Genomic DNA, 18,438 nt, shown 5'->3' with positions numbered 1-18,438 from the left:
GAGTGCATGAAATGTAGGACATTGCAGAGGCGTAGCAAGGTACCCTATGGCCCGGGCTCAAGAATATGATAACTGCTCTGGTGAACTATGTGTCACTGGTGAAGTCATTGTCAACTTGCATACATTGACAATGTTTGATTACCTAAATGAAGTTAAAAATTAGCTCATCAGACTTCTGTACGTCCAAAAAGAACAAATCCTTGCAGAGAAGGATAACAAAGACAAAGTAAACTTTACAATCTGGCCTACAATTTATTTGATGAAATAGATCAGTAAATAAGAGGCTGTTTTTAAACTACTATATTGAAAAAACAAACAAAGCAACATTTTGGTCATTTCACCATTTACGTAAACATAGATTATGTGTGGGACTTTAAGCTCAGTATTTTCTTCAGATTTAGATGTACAAAATGTCTCACAGTGAGTCAATAGATGTTTGATTTCTCTTTTCTTTAAACGTAAACATTTTGTCCGGGAATGAAAAAAAAACCCACAGACCTTGAGGTTGAGGAGCTCTAACAAACATGTTTGCTATGAATACAGACTCAAATAAAGGACTATAAACAACTGTTCAAGAAGGAGTTTGTCAAATAGCGAATCATTTTTATTCTAGGTGTTATTAAACTGGATGATATGAAGGATTATCGAATAATATACCATGATGCTATGGATCTTAACAATAGATTAAAAGCCAGACATTTTCACTATTTAGACAAAAGCCAGCCGGACAGAGTCCACTCCCCCCCCCCACCCCCACCCCAAAAAAAAAAAAAAAGGAAGGCCCTCCTATTGCCTGGCGTCTAATAAACCTGCTAGAATGATGTGCCTGGCGTCTGATAAACCTGCTAGAATGATGTGCCTGGCGTCTGATAAACCTGCTAAAATGATGTGCCTGGCGTCTAATAAACCTGCTAAAATGATGTGCCTGGCGTCTGATAAACCTTCTAGAATGATGTGCCTATAATTTAAAAACTTTAAACTTAATGTAATTTTGATTGCGCTCACAATTTTTTGACTTGACAATAAGAACAACGTATCGAATTTCTCTCTCTCTCTCTTTTGAGTTCTGATTCTTGGCGTTCTTTCATTCAAAGTAATTTGTGCAAACATCTCATGCACATTAAAATATATCAATTGCATGGCTTTTAGACCACCCTACATTGAAGAGAGCACACTTTAATGACAATGTTGAGTGACTAAAGCCTACTCGCCATATTGAATTGCAGAAACGCCTATTTTGATATGACGTCATAGTTCTGTCTAGCTATGTTGAAGGCACAATCATAGCTTGATCTAGGAGGTATGCAGCTTATTACAAGACAATGGATGATTTTTTCATTGCTAGTATGTATTTCTTCTTGTCTCCGAGAAATGACTCTTGAGTTTCTATGTGTTGGCCATTTCGTCAACGGATATCTCGAAATAATATTAGAAAATAATAATTTTTTTTTGCACTTCCAATCAAACTGATCACATTTCAACAACTCTCTTTTGGCCTGAGTATTCTACTATATGTTAGGTTTAGTTGGAACGGACCACTTTAAATCGACCTTCCAAACTCAGTTCTGGCCTGAGAACCCTATACCACTTTTCTCTCCCCCCGTTTTTTTTCGCCTCGCCCCTGAAGACACATTTTATTTTAGAATATGTTACATCTAATTTGCACATGCATGACTAGATGTATGACGCGTAGGACGTAATCATCCTATTTTTTAAAGTAACGTTTCTAAATATAATATAAAATATCCATTCCAAACACATTTTTTTTTTGGCCAGAAAATTTGATTACCAAAAACCAATATCACTACCCTCCCCCCCCCCCCCGCCCACTCTACGGTTTAGAAAATAGTCCTACATACAATTTATGAGTATTCCTTGACTTTTCAGCTTTTTATTGAAATATTCCAAAGCCTCTCTGATGCTTTCAAACACCATATATTGTTTCATCAAGTGTTACAAATCATCTAAGGATCGAGGGTTTAAATTCCGTTTTAATTTTTATGTAGTTCGAAAACTTCGAATTATTAAAATTAAACTGTACGAAAAATGCTATTAAAATAATAAAAAAAATGTATCGAGCGATTAGGGACTTGGACTTGAACCCCTGATGCTCTACCGAAAGAAAAAGTGATAAAAAAAAACAGAAAAAAAACAACAACTTAAGTATAATATTGAGAACTTTTCAATATGTCTGCTATAAAAAACAACAACTAAAAAAACAACAACAACAAAACAAAACCAAGTTGGGTCGAAATTGTGAATAAAAATTTTTTGGTAAATGTAACCGTTTCGATCATGCAAATATCTTAGTTGTCCTAGATTCAAGGTAAAAGATTAAGGGTTAAATTTTGTCATTTTTTTTGTCCAGGTCAAAAGAATTAGTGATAAGTAATAGGCTACATCAGTCATGGCCCTTACGAATATATAATAGATTTGAGCACTATTGGAGATTTTCAAAGATGAGGTAAATCCATAAACAGCAATCTTTTTTTATGCGTATACGGTGTACAAAATACGGAAGTATTGATAAGCAAAGTATTTTACTAAACCATATAATAATCTCTGTGCCCCCTTTTTTTTCCCCACTAAGAATCAAATGTCTAAGCCTCTAACTCTAAACCCTTCGCTAGTATTATTACTTATCTGTCAACAGTGAAACTTTCAGTGGAGTCCTTTACGTTACTGGTCTTTCTTTATTTTATTATTATTTTTTTTTCAAAATCTCTCTTTTTAATTTCTTGCGTTTTTTTGTTTAAATAGGTCTCCCTCCTAACGCTTTCAGATTCCTCTCTATCGGTTTCAGATTCCTCTCTATCTGTTTCAGATTCCTCTCTATCGGTTTCAGATTCCTCTCTGTTTCAGATTCCTCTCTATCGGTTTCAGATCCCTCTCTGTTTCAGATTCCTCTCTATCTTATCTTATCTTATATAATACAGACGTTACTTCAAAAAAGAAGATGATTACGTCCTACGCGTCATGCATTTAGTCATGCATATTAACCAATGACTTAAATTCTGCCAAGTCACTGGTTTTCCTGGCTAGCTCAGGCAACCCATTCCATGCTCTAATAGCACTAGGGAAGAAGGAGTATTTGTACAAATTTGTCCTAGCATATGGGACGAGGAATGTGCCTTTATCTTTGTGTCTTTCAGAGTATTTTATTAAATTTTGTTTTTGTATTTGAAGATTATGGTTCAGTGTTTTATGTATTATTGCTACTTTACTTTTGAGCCTTCTGTCCTGAAGGCTTTCTAAATTTAGTGATTTTACTAAAGGTGTTACTCTAGTCAAATGTGAATATTCGTTTGTTATGAATCACACTGCTCTATTTTGTGTCTGTTCTAGTTTCTTAATGTTTTCTTGAGTTGAGGGGTCCCAAACAGAGGATGCATATTCTATTATTGGCCTAACCAAGGTTAAATAACATTTTAGTTTTATGTTCTTATTTGATTTATAGAAATTTCTTTTAATAAATCCTAATGCTTTGTTTGATTTTTTTTGTAGTTTCATCAATATGTGGATTCCATGACAGTTTTTCATTTATTATAACACCTAGGTATTTTGCGTTTTTAGTCTGTGTTACTGGTTTGCCATGAATAAGATAAGTGGAATTAATTTGTTTTAGTTTTTTTGTTACTCTTAACAACTGACATTTTTCTGGGTGGAAAGACATGCTCCAATTTGATTCCCATTTCTGTAATTCATCTAATTCTCTTTGTAAAATATCTGTGTCTTGTGTTGTTTTTATTGTTCTATATATTATGCAATCGTCTGCAAATAATCTGACTTTTGTTCCTGAAGTAATGCAATTTGGTAAATCATTTATGTAAATTAAAAATAGTAGTGGACCCAAGACTGTTCCTTGAGGTACACCTGATTTTACTGTTATCGGTGTTGATTTAGAACCATTTATTATTACAGTTTGTTCTCTCCCTATCAGAAAGTCTTTAATCCACTGATGCAGTGGACCATTAATGCCGAAATATTTTAATTTTTTAAGCAAACTATGGTGGTGAACTTTGTCAAAAGCCTTAGAAAAATCTAGTAAGATAGCATCTATTTGTTCACTATTATCTAAACCTTTTGAAAAATCATCAATTAGTCCTATTAGTTGTGTTTCACATGATCTATATTTCCTAAAGCCATGCTGGTATGGTGTGAGGACATTATGTTTGTATAAGTGGTTTATGATGTTGCTACATATTATGTGTTCTAGGATTTTACATGTGATGCTGGTAACTGGTAAGTGATACTGGTCTGTAGTTTCCTGGGTCAGATTTTTCTCCTTTTTTAAATAGGGGGGAGACATTAGCTTCTTTCCAGTCCTTTGGTACTCTGCCCTGGTTAAGTGAAGCCTGAAAGAGTATTTTGAACACTGGGGCTAGCTCATTACTTAGTTCTTTGAGTAATCTAGCTGGAATACCATCAGGTCCAGAAGCTTTATTTGGTTTGGTGTTGGCTAATAGTTTTTGAATTCCATTTTCTTGTACTACTATATCTTCTATGTTGTCTACTTGGTTCAAATTCAGTAATATGTCTTTGTCTCCTGGGGCTGAGAATGCTGATGCAAAGTATTTGTTTAGAATGTTTGCTTTAGTTTCATTATCATTGTGTATTATGTTATGTTCATCTTTTAATGGCGCTACGCCTGTTGTTTCCATTTTCTTAGACTTAATGTATGACCATAGGTTTTTGTTGTTATCTTTAGATATTACATTGTTTATGTATTCACTCTGCAGCTGTCTGCTTACTTTTTGGGTTAAGTGTTTAATTTTTATATACTTTTTGTAAACTCTTTCTGCATTAGTTTCAGATTCCTCTCTGTTTCAGATTCCTCTCTATCGGTTTCAGATTCCTCTCTGTTTCAGATTCCTCTCTATCGGTTTCAGATTCCTCTGTCGGTTTCAGATTCCTCTCTATCGGTTTCAGATTCCTCTCTATCGGTTTCAGATTCCTCTCTGTTTCAGATTCCTCTCTGTTTCAGATTCCTCTCTATCTGTTTCATATTCCTCTCTATCGGTTTCAGATTCCTCTCTGTTTCATATTCCTCTCTGTTTCAGATTCCTCTCTATCTGTTTCAGATTCCTCTCTATCTGTTTCAGATTCCTCTCTATCGGTTTCATATTCCTCTCTGTTTCATATTCCTCTCTATCTGTTTCAGATTCCTCTCTGTTTCAGATTCCTCTCTATCGGTTTCAGATTCCTCTCTGTTTCAGATTCCTCTCTATCGGTTTAAGATTCCTCTCTATCAGTTTCAGATTCCTCTCTATCAGTTTCAGATTCCTCTCTATCGGTTTCAGATTCCTCTCTGTTTCAGATTCCTCTCTGTTTCAGATTCCTCTCTATCAGTTTCAGATTCCTCTCTATCGGTTTCAGATTCCTCTCTGTTTCAGATTCCTCTCTGTTTCAGATTCCTCTCTGTTTCAGATTCCTCTCTATCGGTTTCAGCTCCCTCCCTGTTTCAGATTCCTCTCTGTTTCAGATTCCTCTCTATCTGTTTCAGATTCCTCTCTATCTGTTTCAGATTCCTCTCTGTTTCAGATTCCTCTCTATCGGTTTCATATTCCTCTCTATCTGTTTCATATTCCTCTCTATCGGTTTCAAATTCCTCTCTGTTTCAGATTCCTCTCTGTTTCTGATTCCTCTCTATCTGTTTCAGATTCCTCTCTGTTTCAGATTCCTCTCTATTGGTTTCAGATTCCTCTCTATCTGTTTCAGATTCCTCTCTATTGGTTTCAGATTCCTCTCTATCTGTTTCAGATTCCTCTCTGTTTCAGATTCCTCTCTATCTGTTTCAGATTCCTCTCTGTTTCAGATTCCTCTCTATTGGTTTCAGATTCCTCTCCGTTTCAGATTCCTCTCTATCTGTTTCAGATGCCTCTCTATCGGTTTCAGATTCCTCTCTATTGGTTTCAGATTCCTCTCTGTTTCAGATTCCTCTCTATCTATTTCAGATTCCTCTCTATCGGTTTCAGATTCCTCTCTGTTTCAGATTCCTCTCTATCGGTTTAAGATTCCTCTCTATCAGTTTCAGATTCCTCTCTATCAGTTTCAGATTCCTCTCTATCGGTTTCAGATTCCTCTCTGTTTCAGATTCCTCTCTGTTTCAGATTCCTCTCTATCAGTTTCAGATTCCTCTCTATCGGTTTCAGATTCCTCTCTGTTTCAGATTCCTCTCTGTTTCAGATTCCTCTCTGTTTCAGATTCCTCTCTATCGGTTTCAGCTCCCTCCCTGTTTCAGATTCCTCTCTGTTTCAGATTCCTCTCTATCTGTTTCAGATTCCTCTCTATCTGTTTCAGATTCCTCTCTGTTTCAGATTCCTCTCTATCGGTTTCATATTCCTCTCTATCTGTTTCATATTCCTCTCTATCGGTTTCAAATTCCTCTCTGTTTCAGATTCCTCTCTGTTTCTGATTCCTCTCTATCTGTTTCAGATTCCTCTCTGTTTCAGATTCCTCTCTATTGGTTTCAGATTCCTCTCTATCTGTTTCAGATTCCTCTCTATTGGTTTCAGATTCCTCTCTATCTGTTTCAGATTCCTCTCTGTTTCAGATTCCTCTCTATCTGTTTCAGATTCCTCTCTGTTTCAGATTCCTCTCTATTGGTTTCAGATTCCTCTCCGTTTCAGATTCCTCTCTATCTGTTTCAGATGCCTCTCTATCGGTTTCAGATTCCTCTCTATTGGTTTCAGATTCCTCTCTGTTTCAGATTCCTCTCTATCTATTTCAGATTCCTCTCTATCGGTTTCAGATTCCTCTCTATCACAAGACCTGACAGCAGCATGTATAGGTAAACAATCAGCAGTGGCTACTCGAGGATCAGCTTTAGATCCAATCAGGATCTCTGTGGCTTCAGACAGCTTGCGCTCACAGGCAATCAATAGAGCTGACTCTCCTTTACCATTCAACCAGTTGATAACCCCATTGTGGTCATAGTCTACCAGGAGCTGTAAGAAGAAACAATTGTGTACCTGGCCAGTGAAATGTGGGTGTGACTATCTGGCTCCTCCTCCTGATAGTAAAGTTCCTTTCATTAAAAAGAGGATGATGGGATAGGTGAGCTAAAGTTTTGAGAATCACTTGGCCGGCACATCACCTAACTGCTTTAAATCCCATCATACGTTTAATGCTGGCTGAACTACAACTGGTGAACCTAAGCTAAACCTGAGATGGAGTCCATTAAAGATTTCTTCCATTTGTCAGGATAATGACTCTTTGCCCCTTCCTCCCATGAGTATAGTGAGGCCATGAGAGGGGCAATATCCTGGTTCAGTTTCAATAGATTCTCCATCAGGTCGAATAATCATTCCATATTTATATAAATAACTAAATTTTTGTTCCCCATCAATGAGAAATAGTATCACATAACTAATATGCAAAAATATCTTTGTTCCACTATGTTGAAAAAGTTTGTATACAATTTATATTTCACATAAGTTAATTACTTTAACTTTATATTTTTTTTACAAATTAAGACAGGAAATTAAAAAAATTTTAATTTGCATTTTCCATCGGAATGGTCTGAATTATATTGCTTCAAAGAAAAAAAAAATTAAATAAAATGAAACAATAAGAAAAACATCTCACAGAGACTAGAGGAGGACAATTCAAAACTGCATAATGGTAGGCAGTGTCTCCATTTTTATCTTTTTTTTCTAGACTAGCTCCCAATCTAAGTAACTCTTCAGCAGCCAGAGCTTGCTTTCCAATCAGAGCCACCATTAGTGGAGTCATCTGGTGAGTCTTGCACTGGGAATCTATAAAACTATAAAAAAAGTTGATCTTTAATTCACCAGCACAAATGTTTTTATAAACTGAGCTTTACTTTATCACATTATTGAAATCAATTCTTTATTATTCAAGGAAGCCTGAAAATGATTAGAATACAGAATGTTTAAGGCTATATTTTTAAAAGTATTTAAAAAATTAATATCTTATTAAATAAGAGTTATACATTCAATTTATCTATAGTCATAATTTGCAATATAAGGTTTCATATAGTTGACCCACATAAATGCATCAGTTGTGACTGATCGCTTTTAGACCACATAATTTTAGCATTTGCAATGGTTACAATAAGATGTATGGGTCTTCATGACCATAGAAAGCCTGTATGCTTTAGTAATCACTGACATATGTCCTGAAGACATTGATCTTTTTTTTAGAATAAGAAAAATGTAAAAAAAAAAAATGTTTCCCTTTGAAATCTTTCTATAGGACAAGGCAAGTAAACATGTTAATGTGACCAAAAGTTGAAAAAGGTTTTATTTGACCAGCCTAAAGACCTACCATCTCTACTATCCCCTATCAATGTCAGAAATAATGACTGCTCTAACTACTCAGCCATTATGAGAATACAGTAATGAAATAACAAATGAATGTTCAACAAGAGTCTATGAAAATGAATTATTTAGCACAGAAATCACTCCTAACCCTTTTCAAGTAGACACAACATTGTTCAATGATCTGTCCACTTCCTTATGGCTTTCATTTCAAATTAACTTACTCAACAATGCCTGGGCACTTTAGACATGTGTGATAACCCAAATAGGCAGCAACATGAGCACAGGTCCATGATGGATGCTCCTTGATACAGTCCAGTAGCTTCTGCAGGTAATCTTCTTGACATGGCACAGTGCAGCTATTAACTATGGGAAGCATCATAGTCAGCAAAGAATTATATAAAATAACAGCTTCAGTTTCCACAGTTTGACGAAAGATACTGGCAAAAAAAAAAGTGCATAGAAACAATGTAAAAGCATTAGTTTAAAATAATTATTGTGAAAAACAACAACAACAAAACAAGACATTACATAAAGTTTGAACATGTATCTAAAAAAGAAATAGCTTATATGAAATACCACATTTCTTTAAAGGCTATATTATAACCATAAATAGTGCTGGTTTTTAAAGTATTTCTAATTTTATTGAACTGAACTTGAGACATTCACCGTCACAGACAGACAAATAATTATGCACAGAGATCTAGCTCTGTGAGAAATAAGGCTCAGATAAACAAGGAAGTAATTGTCATGCTGACTATGCGCAGTGGGATTCCTAAAAATGAAGAGCATGTCAGAAGAGCCGAAGCTAAAAGAAACAAACCTTATCTTCCCAGCTCTTACAATGAGGTTGACACTATTATCACTTAAAACCTGCTGTAAAATATTTAGTTCAACCATCACAACCACTTCTGTCCTATAGGGGGCTGAGGTTTTTGCATAGCATTTTAGTGCCTCCTCAAGGGACTAATGAAGACTCTATGAACCCGAAATGTTTGGCTGCACACTGGGCTAAATATTCATCCACCTGAAGCCTATGTGGATTGCAGTGTCTTTCTGCTCTGACATTTTTCTTTTGCCAAGACTGCTTTCTTGTCCTTGACTATGTTCTTGCCAGTACTCACAGTGTGGCACAAGATCACAACAACCTAACACATATTCTTCAAAGTGCTCAGTTTACAAGGAAACTTTAAAAAGTAAAATGTCTAGGGCTCAAAAGAAACACTGAAGGGAATGAATAGAAATATTTGTATAGTAAAATCATAAAAAAGGGCTACTTGATATAAAACCTAGTTATTTACAATTATTTCTGTTAAACTGTGCAGAGAGACAGTCTTCCTCCCACTTGTACTGTTTCTGTAATAAGTGGACACCACTTAAGTGTCTTTACCCAAGATTTAGATTTCTAGGATTTAATTGTACAGCAGTAGAGATTACCTAAATATTTTTGTAGGCATATCTGGTTTGGTTATAGTACATTCGTAAGTTGGAATAGTTGCTGTTCTTCTATACAAGGTCAGGCATCCATCTTGTTTGGTGGTTACACACCTGTCAAAGATGATTAAATTGAACAGTTTGGATTTTTAAAATAAATAGTTGAACAAACATGCAAGCTAAAAAAAAAAACAATACTAAAAACTCAAACACAATTATTATAAGGCACAAATAGTAATTCCAGCCCCTAAAGGCCTCAGCATGGCATTGGGGTGGAAATGTCTGTTAGTGGTAACAGATAGTCAAATATGGGTTATCTCAGTTGAACTTTTTTTTCTTAACTCTCCAAGGTGGGGATCAAATTGAAGCCTGATCTCTCAGTCCAACAAGTCTGCCTCACGGTCCTTACATCACAGAATATCAATATGAAGAAATTCCCAGTAGTTAGTGCTGCCTCCAGTTGTTCATAACTAGCGGAGCCCATAATTGAACATGACCCAATCATAATTATGGTTGCCGCATTGTGGAACCTTCAGACAAGACTTGGGGTGAAGAGCTCCTGGTCCATGCCTGAATGTTAGGAGAAATTCTTTCTAGCCATCAACTGGATTAAGGGGATGCATAGATGTTCTGATACCCTAATGGATATTTTTGAAGCTCTACAAAAGGTGAGTTTTTAATTAGTTTATGTATTTACTTTTAACGTATAGATGGTCTTGAATATGTGTGGTCTATGTCTTTACGGAAGTTAGGCTCTTAAAAAAAGATTCTTGTCCTGCTTTCAAATGATGGAAATAATGAAATAAAAATATCTTTTCCTAAACCCAAACCTCCTAAAGAATGGTAGGGTATGATCAGTCAAGTGGCATACTGAGGAGAGGGCAGGTGGGGCAGCTCCTTCAAGTGCCAGAGTGGAGGGGGTACCAAAGTTAAATAAAAGATAATATCGAGGCTATTTACATTGCTACAATGAAAGGTAAGGAAACATAAATATTACTGAAATCAAGACACAATTCATTAGTGGATAGATCATAAATTACATTTCAGACATATTTGAAACCAAAACTATTTAATACAATATATTTTATACAATATAGAAGGCTTTAAAACAAGAGAAGAGAAACAAACTTACCCATTTTGTGAAAACTTGTCCACAGTGGCACTTTGGACAGTAAATGGGCTAATTTTAGCTTGTGCAGCAGTGACAATATCATTGAAGCCAGTAGCCAGATTTTTCAGAAATGCTGCCATCCTAGCTTCTTAAACTGTAGGTTTCACAAATAAACATTCTCTTAGTTGAAATTTAGAAGCATCTGACATTAATAGCTCTTTTAGCTGTTTTACACATATATAAACATGAATAGTGTCCTATAAGCTTTTCCCTTAAACCCCCCCCCCCCCCCAATCAAATATGAATTTATTAACATATTTAAAACAGAATATATACATAAAAACAGTCACAGAAAGTAACTTACCATTGATTAATGCCAATTTTTAAACTATAATTTTCAGTAAGTTGTGTCTTGTCCATGTATTCAAAGACTGTGTAGTGAGAAAATAAAAAAAAAAAGATTTTTAATCAAGTTTTCTGTTTGAAAGCAAAACAGAAAAGAAAACAATCCCCAAGCAAGAACAAAACATATAATATGCACAATAGAAGAATTTGTCAACAAATTTTAAAATGGTAATTATGTGTTTAATAAATTAATATTTAATACTAATAATAATAAATTAAAATATTTTCAGAGTAACTGCAGGACAAAGTATGATCAGGTCCATTGAGATCTTTTTAAATAATGTCTTTATATTTTTTTTTCTTTCTTTAAAAATTTTCTAGATCTAGTGCTTGTATAGCTTTATTATATAAGAAACTATATTATAGTCACTATAAAAATCTTGATTCTAATTTATTAATTAAAACATTATTAGTGATAGTATTATATGACGTATCACTTAGTCATTAAATTGATAAATTCATTAGAACTAGAATTCTAGATCTGTTCATAGATCAAAAATAAAATCTAAATATAGACCTAGTTAAGTAGTTCTAAATGTTAACATAGTCATAAAGTAATTCTTTATGATAGATCTAGTAATAGTGCTAGATGTAGATTATATATAGAATCTAGAATAATCCCGATCTAGAAATTTAGTAGTTGGTATGCTAAGCTTTTATTGGGCCCCTATCAAAGAATTAACCTTTAAATTACAATTCTCACTAGATCTAAAGACTAGTCTAGAGTATTCTACAGTCTTTCTATAGGTATAGACATACTAATGTACTAGACAAGACAATTTACTGTAATAGTTTACATGCATCTAGATCCACTTTTACTTTACACTAGACTTCTCACTAGTGACACTAGATCTATATAGATTTAGCGAATCTAGCTGCTAGCTAGTAGAGACTTCTAGAGTCTATAGATCTAGATTTAATTTGAATTAGACTACTACTACTATACTAGACTCTAGAAATTACTTCTTGACTTAAATAGCTTACAGTAAATCACAGGCTGCTATTGGCTATTATACATGGATATAAGTTTTAGTTATTAACTTATAACTAACAGACCTAATAGCAAAATTGCCTTATGATGGCTTAAGTTCATTCATGATGATCTCCATAACTTATCTTTTAAAATACAGATGTTACGGCAAAAAAGAAGATAACGTCCTACTATGCGTTATCATTGTTATGCATCTATGATCTAGTCATGCATGTTAACCAATGACTTAAATTTTGCCAATTCATTGGTTTTCTTGGGCGTCTTGGCTGCCTCAGGCAACTACAATCAGTAACTCAGAGTCTGAGTAACACTTGACTGTCAGCCCGGAAATTATAATATTATTGTAGATGTATATATTAGATATCATTTATAAATTTATTTAGTTTATAAATGGATTTATCATTTACTAATTAGAATCTAGATCTATCATAAATAGTAGTAATTAAGAGATCAAGAAGACAAGATTTAGAATATTTAGAATTATAATAATAATTAGATCTAGATCATAGTCATAGTCGTCATAGATCTAGTGACTTCTAGTCAGTAATAGACTTAGACTTAGTCGTACTACTAGTAACTAGTCTAGTACTTCTACTCACTAGTTACTACTTTATTACAAGATCTATCATCTACATGATCTAGTGTCTGATTGAGACAGACAGTTTATTTATTATTATAATAATTATTTATTTATTATGAATTAGATTAGATGAATAGATTTGAATAGATCTAATCATCTATGATCTAAAAAATCTAACTAATCATTAATGAATGATTAATGATTTATATCATTTTATTAACTTTATGTCTATTAAAGTCTATTATGTCGTCTATACTATGAGTATGAGTATGTAAAGTAAAAAGTATGTACTAAATTCCCTAAGCCTAAATTAACTAGAGTCTAGATCTAGAATCTACTAGATCTAGTCTAAACTCAGAATATTAGATAAAATCATAAATTAGTCTACATCTACTCTAGTGATTAGTCGATAGAAGATATCTAATAATAATATAATATATTATTTAAATAATAATGATAATATCTAATCTAGACCTCTCTTTACCTAATCTAGATTTTGTACATTATTTTCATCTAATCTAGATATAGATCTAATAGGTATAGTATAGACTAGTAGAGTCTAGTAGATCTAGTCTAGTAATAGACTAGTAATAGATTATTTATTTTTTCAATGGCTAGTCTCATGATTGATGTTTACATTTCGCATTTTATTGAATGACTTCCGGGAGAAAATTCTTTTCATTTCGAATATTTTGTTCATGAATTATTTATTGTCAGGTTATAAACTCTACCTGCATAAACATGAAACATCGACATAAGTAAAGTCACATCCGCATCATGTTGATGCAAAATCAAACTTATGTTGAAATATTTTATTTTTCGCTTAACTATAATACTAGTGTGACTCTAATCAATATAGATGAATGAGGGAGAGAGTGCATGAAATGTAGGACATTGCAGAGGCGTAGCAAGGTACCCTATGGCCCGGGCTCAAGAATATGATAACTGCTCTGGTGAACTATGTGTCACTGGTGAAGTCATTGTCAACTTGCATACATTGACAATGTTTGATTACCTAAATGAAGTTAAAAATTAGCTCATCAGACTTCTGTACGTCCAAAAAGAACAAATCCTTGCAGAGAAGGATAACAAAGACAAAGTAAACTTTACAATCTGGCCTACAATTTATTTGATGAAATAGATCAGTAAATAAGAGGCTGTTTTTAAACTACTATATTGAAAAAACAAACAAAGCAACATTTTGGTCATTTCACCATTTACGTAAACATAGATTATGTGTGGGACTTTAAGCTCAGTATTTTCTTCAGATTTAGATGTACAAAATGTCTCACAGTGAGTCAATAGATGTTTGATTTCTCTTTTCTTTAAACGTAAACATTTTGTCCGGGAATGAAAAAAAAACCCACAGACCTTGAGGTTGAGGAGCTCTAACAAACATGTTTGCTATGAATACAGACTCAAATAAAGGACTATAAACAACTGTTCAAGAAGGAGTTTGTCAAATAGCGAATCATTTTTATTCTAGGTGTTATTAAACTGGATGATATGAAGGATTATCGAATAATATACCATGATGCTATGGATCTTAACAATAGATTAAAAGCCAGACATTTTCACTATTTAGACAAAAGCCAGCCGGACAGAGTCCACTCCCCCCCCCACCCCCACCCCAAAAAAAAAAAAAAAGGAAGGCCCTCCTATTGCCTGGCGTCTAATAAACCTGCTAGAATGATGTGCCTGGCGTCTGATAAACCTGCTAGAATGATGTGCCTGGCGTCTGATAAACCTGCTAAAATGATGTGCCTGGCGTCTAATAAACCTGCTAAAATGATGTGCCTGGCGTCTGATAAACCTTCTAGAATGATGTGCCTATAATTTAAAAACTTTAAACTTAATGTAATTTTGATTGCGCTCACAATTTTTTGACTTGACAATAAGAACAACGTATCGAATTTCTCTCTCTCTCTCTTTTGAGTTCTGATTCTTGGCGTTCTTTCATTCAAAGTAATTTGTGCAAACATCTCATGCACATTAAAATATATCAATTGCATGGCTTTTAGACCACCCTACATTGAAGAGAGCACACTTTAATGACAATGTTGAGTGACTAAAGCCTACTCGCCATATTGAATTGCAGAAACGCCTATTTTGATATGACGTCATAGTTCTGTCTAGCTATGTTGAAGGCACAATCATAGCTTGATCTAGGAGGTATGCAGCTTATTACAAGACAATGGATGATTTTTTCATTGCTAGTATGTATTTCTTCTTGTCTCCGAGAAATGACTCTTGAGTTTCTATGTGTTGGCCATTTCGTCAACGGATATCTCGAAATAATATTAGAAAATAATAATTTTTTTTTGCACTTCCAATCAAACTGATCACATTTCAACAACTCTCTTTTGGCCTGAGTATTCTACTATATGTTAGGTTTAGTTGGAACGGACCACTTTAAATCGACCTTCCAAACTCAGTTCTGGCCTGAGAACCCTATACCACTTTTCTCTCCCCCCGTTTTTTTTCGCCTCGCCCCTGAAGACACATTTTATTTTAGAATATGTTACATCTAATTTGCACATGCATGACTAGATGTATGACGCGTAGGACGTAATCATCCTATTTTTTAAAGTAACGTTTCTAAATATAATATAAAATATCCATTCCAAACACATTTTTTTTTTGGCCAGAAAATTTGATTACCAAAAACCAATATCACTACCCTCCCCCCCCCCCCGCCCACTCTACGGTTTAGAAAATAGTCCTACATACAATTTATGAGTATTCCTTGACTTTTCAGCTTTTTATTGAAATATTCCAAAGCCTCTCTGATGCTTTCAAACACCATATATTGTTTCATCAAGTGTTACAAATCATCTAAGGATCGAGGGTTTAAATTCCGTTTTAATTTTTATGTAGTTCGAAAACTTCGAATTATTAAAATTAAACTGTACGAAAAATGCTATTAAAATAATAAAAAAAATGTATCGAGCGATTAGGGACTTGGACTTGAACCCCTGATGCTCTACCGAAAGAAAAAGTGATAAAAAAAAACAGAAAAAAAACAACAACTTAAGTATAATATTGAGAACTTTTCAATATGTCTGCTATAAAAAACAACAACTAAAAAAACAACAACAACAAAACAAAACCAAGTTGGGTCGAAATTGTGAATAAAAATTTTTGGGTAAATGTAACCGTTTCGATCATGCAAATATCTTAGTTGTCCTAGATTCAAGGTAAAAGATTAAGGGTTAAATTTTGTCATTTTTTTTGTCCAGGTCAAAAGAATTAGTGATAAGTAATAGGCTACATCAGTCATGGCCCTTACGAATATATAATAGATTTGAGCACTATTGGAGATTTTCAAAGATGAGGTAAATCCATAAACAGCAATCTTTTTTTATGCGTATACGGTGTACAAAATACGGAAGTATTGATAAGCAAAGTATTTTACTAAACCATATAATAATCTCTGTGCCCCCTTTTTTTTCCCCACTAAGAATCAAATGTCTAAGCCTCTAACTCTAAACCCTTCGCTAGTATTATTACTTATCTGTCAACAGTGAAACTTTCAGTGGAGTCCTTTACGTTACTGGTCTTTCTTTATTTTATTATTATTTTTTTTTCAAAATCTCTCTTTTTAATTTCTTGCGTTTTTTTGTTTAAATAGGTCTCCCTCCTAACGCTTTCAGATTCCTCTCTATCGGTTTCAGATTCCTCTCTATCTGTTTCAGATTCCTCTCTATCGGTTTCAGATTCCTCTCTGTTTCAGATTCCTCTCTATCGGTTTCAGATCCCTCTCTGTTTCAGATTCCTCTCTATCTTATCTTATCTTATATAATACAGACGTTACTTCAAAAAAGAAGATGATTACGTCCTACGCGTCATGCATTTAGTCATGCATATTAACCAATGACTTAAATTCTGCCAAGTCACTGGTTTTCCTGGCTAGCTCAGGCAACCCATTCCATGCTCTAATAGCACTAGGGAAGAAGGAGTATTTGTACAAATTTGTCCTAGCATATGGGACGAGGAATGTGCCTTTATCTTTGTGTCTTTCAGAGTATTTTATTAAATTTTGTTTTTGTATTTGAAGATTATGGTTCAGTGTTTTATGTATTATTGCTACTTTACTTTTGAGCCTTCTGTCCTGAAGGCTTTCTAAATTTAGTGATTTTACTAAAGGTGTTACTCTAGTCAAATGTGAATATTCGTTTGTTATGAATCACACTGCTCTATTTTGTGTCTGTTCTAGTTTCTTAATGTTTTCTTGAGTTGAGGGGTCCCAAACAGAGGATGCATATTCTATTATTGGCCTAACCAAGGTTAAATAACATTTTAGTTTTATGTTCTTATTTGATTTATAGAAATTTCTTTTAATAAATCCTAATGCTTTGTTTGATTTTTTTTGTAGTTTCATCAATATGTGGATTCCATGACAGTTTTTCATTTATTATAACACCTAGGTATTTTGCGTTTTTAGTCTGTGTTACTGGTTTGCCATGAATAAGATAAGTGGAATTAATTTGTTTTAGTTTTTTTGTTACTCTTAACAACTGACATTTTTCTGGGTGGAAAGACATGCTCCAATTTGATTCCCATTTCTGTAATTCATCTAATTCTCTTTGTAAAATATCTGTGTCTTGTGTTGTTTTTATTGTTCTATATATTATGCAATCGTCTGCAAATAATCTGACTTTTGTTCCTGAAGTAATGCAATTTGGTAAATCATTTATGTAAATTAAAAATAGTAGTGGACCCAAGACTGTTCCTTGAGGTACACCTGATTTTACTGTTATCGGTGTTGATTTAGAACCATTTATTATTACAGTTTGTTCTCTCCCTATCAGAAAGTCTTTAATCCACTGATGCAGTGGACCATTAATGCCGAAATATTTTAATTTTTTAAGCAAACTATGGTGGTGAACTTTGTCAAAAGCCTTAGAAAAATCTAGTAAGATAGCATCTATTTGTTCACTATTATCTAAACCTTTTGAAAAATCATCAATTAGTCCTATTAGTTGTGTTTCACATGATCTATATTTCCTAAAGCCATGCTGGTATGGTGTGAGGACATTATGTTTGTATAAGTGGTTTATGATGTTGCTACATATTATGTGTTCTAGGATTTTACATGTGATGCTGGTAACTGGTAAGTGATACTGGTCTGTAGTTTCCTGGGTCAGATTTTTCTCCTTTTTTAAATAGGGGGGAGACATTAGCTTCTTTCCAGTCCTTTGGTACTCTGCCCTGGTTAAGTGAAGCCTGAAAGAGTATTTTGAACACTGGGGCTAGCTCATTACTTAGTTCTTTGAGTAATCTAGCTGGAATACCATCAGGTCCAGAAGCTTTATTTGGTTTGGTGTTGGCTAATAGTTTTTGAATTCCATTTTCTTGTACTACTATATCTTCTATGTTGTCTACTTGGTTCAAATTCAGTAATATGTCTTTGTCTCCTGGGGCTGAGAATGCTGATGCAAAGTATTTGTTTAGAATGTTTGCTTTAGTTTCATTATCATTGTGTATTATGTTATGTTCATCTTTTAATGGCGCTACGCCTGTTGTTTCCATTTTCTTAGACTTAATGTATGACCATAGGTTTTTGTTGTTATCTTTAGATATTACATTGTTTATGTATTCACTCTGCAGCTGTCTGCTTACTTTTTGGGTTAAG

General features: G+C 34.0%; 1 protein-coding gene across 1 annotated transcript; it reads right to left on the bottom strand.

Moving 5' to 3' along the window:
- Nucleotides 1-786: 786 nt before the first annotated feature.
- LOC129924649 (85/88 kDa calcium-independent phospholipase A2-like) lies at nucleotides 787-13,441 on the bottom strand. The gene is made up of 8 exons (XM_056021117.1): nucleotides 13,288-13,441; nucleotides 11,192-11,258; nucleotides 10,849-10,981; nucleotides 9,720-9,830; nucleotides 8,507-8,722; nucleotides 7,588-7,765; nucleotides 6,767-6,947; nucleotides 787-941 (listed from the first exon to the last, which is right to left on the bottom strand). Exons 3-8 carry the CDS (start codon nucleotides 10,965-10,967, stop codon nucleotides 787-789), a joined length of 960 nt encoding a protein of 319 aa, XP_055877092.1. The 5' UTR covers nucleotides 10,968-10,981; nucleotides 11,192-11,258; nucleotides 13,288-13,441.
- Nucleotides 13,442-18,438: the final 4,997 nt, after the last annotated feature.

This window comes from Biomphalaria glabrata, chromosome 2, assembly GCF_947242115.1.
Source record: "Biomphalaria glabrata chromosome 2, xgBioGlab47.1, whole genome shotgun sequence".
Classification (NCBI taxonomy): domain Eukaryota; kingdom Metazoa; phylum Mollusca; class Gastropoda; family Planorbidae; genus Biomphalaria; species Biomphalaria glabrata.
This window is presented reverse-complemented; position numbering and strand designations above follow the sequence as displayed.